At 58.7% G+C, this 5,568-nt stretch overlaps 1 protein-coding gene across 1 annotated transcript in view; it reads left to right on the forward strand.

Annotated features, from left to right (window-relative positions):
- Positions 1-5,568, forward strand: part of SLC7A5 (solute carrier family 7 (amino acid transporter light chain, L system), member 5) — a 58,218-nt gene that overhangs the window by 50,883 nt on the left and 1,767 nt on the right. The window contains exons 7-10 of the mRNA XM_005862687.2: positions 711-814; positions 1,210-1,306; positions 2,401-2,550; positions 4,534-4,711. Coding sequence (XP_005862749.1) covers positions 711-814; positions 1,210-1,306; positions 2,401-2,550; positions 4,534-4,711 — 529 coding nt within the window. The remainder of the gene's footprint in view (positions 1-710; positions 815-1,209; positions 1,307-2,400; positions 2,551-4,533; positions 4,712-5,568) is intronic.

Below are 5,568 nucleotides of genomic sequence, written 5' to 3' on the forward strand. Positions count from 1 at the left end.
GGGGGGGGGGGGGGGGGCGGTATTATGGTGATTTGGAAGGTCCAGTCCTTGTAAGTGAGGCCTGAACCCCAGCACTGGGATGAAAGGCCCGGTGGCCTTCTCCCACCCGCTGCCCACATGCATCCTGAGCCACCTCTGCTGGGCATTCTGGACACAGGTTCAGAGCAAGGAGAGCAGCATCCCCAGGCCCCATGCTGGCAGCAGCAGAGCGCTCATCAGCCTCCCAAACCACAGTGGGGCCCTAAGTAGTACGAGCGGGCTTTGGAATGTCCTGCGGGCCCTGTAGGCTCACTTCCCATGGTGTCCTCACAGCCACTTCAGCAGGTGAGGGTGCGCGCCCACCCATTCCACCTTCTGAATAAATCCTCACTGAGCCTTGCTCTGGGTCAGGCAATGGGGACCCCGCCAGAGACAAAGCCGTGTTCCCTAGCAGAGCAGACACAGACGGGAAAGGCCGGGCACCTGGGCAACCTGGTGTAATGCCAGGGTGAGAGGTGCCAGTGTGTGGGGATGAGGAACAGGCACCAGTGTTGTTCTAAAGAGGACTCTGTCCCTGGGACATCCCTCACATCCAGACCCCGGGGGTCACGTGTGCAGAATCCTCATGAGTGTGCGGGACGCGTGCAGACAAGTGGCCTGGGGCTGGGCCAGACTGGGCCGCGTGCTGGGCATCAAGGGGCCCGGGCTCACTATGTGCGGCATCTGTCTAGGACTTCGGGAACTACCACCTGGGCGTCATGTCCTGGATCATCCCCGTCTTTGTGGGCCTGTCCTGCTTCGGCTCCGTCAACGGGTCCCTCTTCACGTCCTCCAGGTGAGCCCCCCAGGACCACGCTCCCCACTCGGCTCCGTGGGAGCCGGGGCAGGACCGGAAGGGAGGCTGAGCTGGGGGCCAGTGCTGCATGCTGCTTTTTAACATGACCTTTAAAGGTTGTGTCTGTTTGTTACATTGAGTAATATGTGGCTGTCAAAACATCCATGTAATACAGAAGTAAAGGAACCAGGGACTCTCCCCTGCCCAGAAGTGACACAACTGCTGTGTCCTAGACTGTCATGGCTTCATTGTGTGCCCTGCCCAGGGGGAGGGGGACTGCAGGTGCGCAAGCCTCTGAGCTCCCCCCCATTGCCAGCTGAGTGGGTCAGGGAGACCAAGAGGCCCCTGCCTGGGTGCTCGGTGATGAGGCCGACCACCTGCTTTTCTGTCCTCAGGCTGTTCTTTGTGGGGTCCAGGGAGGGCCACCTGCCCTCTGTACTCTCCATGATTCACCCGGAGCTCCTGACGCCCATGCCCTCCCTCCTGTTCACGGTAAGCTGGCAGCACCATCTGATGCCCTTCTTCCCCGAGAGGATTACAAGTGGATTAAAGTACAAGATTGGGGTGTTCCTGGGGAGGAAGGGGAGGCTCTAGGGTCCATCTGCATGACACCCTCCCACCTTTGCCTGGTGTCAACTGGACAGCAGACCAAGGCGGAGACCGAGATGCAGATAAGTTAGCAGAGTGTTTCCTTGTATTGTGCCCTTGGCTGCCTGCTCCACTGAACAACAAAGGGCACTGGTTTAAGTTTTTAATTTCAAAAATAATACACGGTAGTTATAAAAAAAACTTCAAACAGTCCAGCATCTGTGGAGCAGAAGCTCTGCTCTGTTCTCCCAGGGAGCCACGGTTCACAGGCGGCTTTGCGTGCTCGGTGCCTCTGGACCTCTGTGGCATGTTAACAAACGTGCGATTTCTAGTGACGTCACATCGTGCACGCTTCTCTTCAGCCTGCCTAACGTCTTATTAGTTCTCTATTGCTCTGTAACAAATCACCCAGGACTTAGTAGCTGAAACGGAAAGCATTCACTGTCCCTTTGTTTCCGTGAGTCAGGAACTCCGGGCAGCTTAGCTGGGTGGCCCTGGTTCAGGGTCCTTTGTGAGGTGGTAACAAGATGGTGGTCGGGGCTGCGTCCCATCTGAAGGCTCGGCCGGGACTGGAGGAGCCGCTTCCAGGATGGCCCCTCATGTGGCTGTGAGCATGAGGCCTCGGTTCCTCAGGACGGGGGCTTGTCCACAGGGCTGCAAGCCAGGGCGAGGGAGCCAAGAGGAAGAGTTTTGAAACTCCTGTGGGTGCCTGGTGGCTGGGGTTCTGGGAGAGCTCCGTAATGGGTACTTAGTTGGTTCCCAGTCATTGCTTCTACAGGTAACACTGCAGTGAGTACAGGGTTTAGGCCTTCGTTCCCTTCCCGCTCTCAGTGGGGCCTTTGCTTTCTGAGAACACGTGTGTTGCTCAAACTAGGTCTTCCTTTAAAGCAAGAGTGCGCAAGTGCTGCCAGCCCTTGCAGACGTGCCCCAGCGCCGGTGGCCTCCATCCTCCAGGCCGTCCTGTTCCGGCTCACGCTGCCCCCTCTCTCTGCTTGCAGTGCCTCATGACCCTGCTATACGCCTTCTCCAACGACATCTTCTCCGTCATCAACTTCTTCAGCTTCTTCAACTGGCTGTGTGTGGCCCTGGCCATCATCGGGATGCTGTGGCTCCGATACAAGAAGCCTGAGCTGGAGCGGCCCATCAAGGTGAGGGCCCAGCCGCGTGGGCGGCCCAGGCCTGGCGCACCCCCAACAGCTGGGGGCTCGGTGGGTCATGCGCTGGAGAAACGGGGTCCAGGTGTCCCTGACAGCCTTTGTGAGGAGCCAGCTCTGCACAACTTCTTGGTTCTGCCCTCCCGGCCTGTGCCTGGGCAAGCCACCATCCCTCTTGGAGTTGCCATTTCCCCTCTGAACCAGGGGTCAGGATGCCTCCTGTAGAGGGTCCTGGTGCACGAGGCAATAAATAAGAAACCTCAGTGCCCAATGGGCAGGTGATGAGCACTGTGGGGTGGACAGGTGGGCAGGGTGAGGGCCTAACTGGCCAGGGGGCAGCTGACCAGGATGGCTGGGTGGTCCTGAGAAGGTGGCATGTGGGCAGAGATGTAGGGGCCATGTGTGTTCAGGGGGTGCTGCCAAGGGTGTGAGGGGGAGATCATTTGTGGTGGGTGGGAGGTGATGTCTGAGCCCGTAGGGTGTAGACCTGGCCAAGACCAGCTCTGCCTCATTGAATGGAGGAGTTTTAGCATTAGACTGCTGAGGTGCCAGCTGGGCCTGGCCTAAGGTGAATGCCCCTCTCCTCGGGGGACAGCTGCCCAAGGGTGACCTTGTTTCTCAAAACACGGGCCAGTGAGCACGTCGCTGTGTGTCGGGGAAGAGAGAGGGAGGAACTCATGGTGGCCACTGGCTGTTGTCCCTTGTCCAGTCCCTAGTGGCATTTGGCCTAGAGACACCTGTCCATGGGCCACATCCTTGTCTGCCCCACCCAGCAGGCCCACAGAGGCAGCAGGGCCCGCTTCCCTGCCTTGAAGAGGTTCTTGGGCACCAGAGCAACCTTAGTGCCCTGGAGCACCTTGCTCCCTACTGTGGTGGGCTCCGTCCCCATGCTATCCTGAGCACATGGTGACTTATATCTCCATGTCACCTGTGCCTGTGGTGGGCTCCGTCCCCATGCTATCCTGGGAACATGGTGGATTCTATCTCCATGTCACCTGTGCCTGTGGTGGGCTCCGTCCCCATGCTATCCTGGGCACATGGTGAGTTATATCTCCATGTCACCTGTGCCTGTGGTGGGCTCCGTCCCCATGCTATCCTGGGCACATGGTGAGTTATATCTCCATGTCACCTGTGCCTGTGGTGGGCTCTGTCCTGTGTTATCCTGGGCACATGGTGGGGCTTTGTTTCACTGTTAACTTGAGCTGGGGAGGGGCATGCAGTGTGGGCTGACCAGGTGGGGCCCTGGCTTGCCCTTCATCTGCAGTGTGTGGGCAGATGGCCAAGTCTGTGTGTAGACAAGCCCACCCATATGCAGAAGCAGGACATGGTCCTTGGAGCCGGGCTGGGCCGGGCTGGGCCGGGGGCGCCTCTGTGGCTGGTCTGCCCGTGCTGTGCAGACTGCATTCAGCCTCCTCACAAAGGCTCTCTGAGAAGGCAGATGTCCCTCACTTATTAGTGGGTGCCAGGGTCTTCCCAGAAATGCCCCCACCTTGGGTGACATTGGTGAATGGGTGCTGGGCTAGGGTTTCTGCCCTGTGATGTGGGAGCCAGCAAGGTCCACATGCCCTGACCTTGGGAAGCCTCGAGGGTTGTTTGCGTTTTCTGTCGGCATCTTCTGTGCTCTGGGTAATTACTGCCTGGCGCCTTGTGCTGAGGAAACGGAGAACAGGGGAAGGTTTCATGTCTCCAGAGTCCCCAGCCGGCAGGTCAGACTGGTAAATGCTGAAGAGGGAGACAGGTCGGAGCCGTTCTTGGACCAGGTGGGAGGAATGGGCTTGGAGCAGGAGGCACAGGGTGTGCTGTGGGGGGTCCCATGGGAGCGCCTAAGTGGGCCTGATGGGGGAGATGACTCCATCGAGGTCAGGAGGGCGGTGGGGACGCAGCACTTTCCGCGGAGTGGACAGGACTGTGATGACAGGACGTGGGAGGTGTGGGAAGGGAGCAACAGATGCCCATCGCTCCGCCCTCTGTCCCCAGGTGAACCTGGCGCTCCCCGTGTTCTTCATCCTGGCCTGCCTGTTCCTGATCGCCGTCTCCTTCTGGAAGACCCCCATTGAGTGTGGCATCGGCTTTGCCATAATCCTCAGCGGCCTCCCGGTCTACTTCCTCGGGGTCCGGTGGCAAAACAAGCCCAAGTGGCTCCTCCAGGGCATTTGTGAGTATCTCCTCAGTGCAGCCCGACAGCTGGGGCCGCTCTCCTCCCTGCCGGTCCACCAGCGCCCCGCCCCAGCACGCTGTCTGCTGTCTCATCTAATCCCTTAGCCAGGCGTTCAGGCACTTGGCGTGTCTAGCAGTGACGTCTGGCCCATGTATTTCAGGGCTAAGACTCTCAGCTTGGCACCAGCTAATCTCAGAACAAGGGATTCCAGAAAACCAGGCTGCTTTTGCCAAGTAACAAAATCCCAGTGCTGTCGCCAGCCTAAGCACAAGGCTGACCCAGAAAGGCAGAGGCAGAGAAAGCAGGATCTCTGCACTGTGGTCACAGGGCCCACTAACCATCGCGTTTAGGAGCCCGTACTGAGGCCTCTCTCAATATGGCCGGCTCCTGGCACACTCGCTGGTGTTTGCAAGCCTGCACCCCAATCACCATGTCCTGGTGGCTCTCCAAATTCTGATTGCTACCTGCCCTGTGACTTTATGTGAAACCTCCTGATCTGAACATGTGAAACACTGTCAGTCATTTTCAGCAGGCCTTAGCCTCCAGGCCAGGCTAGACTCCCTAGTAATCATCTTGCAGAACACACCAGACCCTAATGCAAGCCCTGTGTCCTGAAATCACACCCCACAGAGTGTTCATCTGGGCCCCTGTCACACACCCGCCTGCTTCACTCCCTCTGTGGACTGCAGGCACGTGGCTGTCATCTGGCAGTGGGGGCAGCCTTGATTCTGGCCCTGGGTGTCTGCCAGGCGGTGGCCCAGGTGTGGATACACGGGAAGGGCCCTCAGCATCGGGACTTATTATCCCACTAGTAGCCCTGCACACTCCTGTAGCTCCTCCCGCCCCTCTCCTCT

This window comes from Myotis brandtii, unplaced genomic scaffold (assembly GCF_000412655.1).
Source record: "Myotis brandtii unplaced genomic scaffold, ASM41265v1 scaffold165, whole genome shotgun sequence".
In the NCBI taxonomy this organism is placed as follows: Eukaryota; Metazoa; Chordata; class Mammalia; order Chiroptera; family Vespertilionidae; genus Myotis; species Myotis brandtii.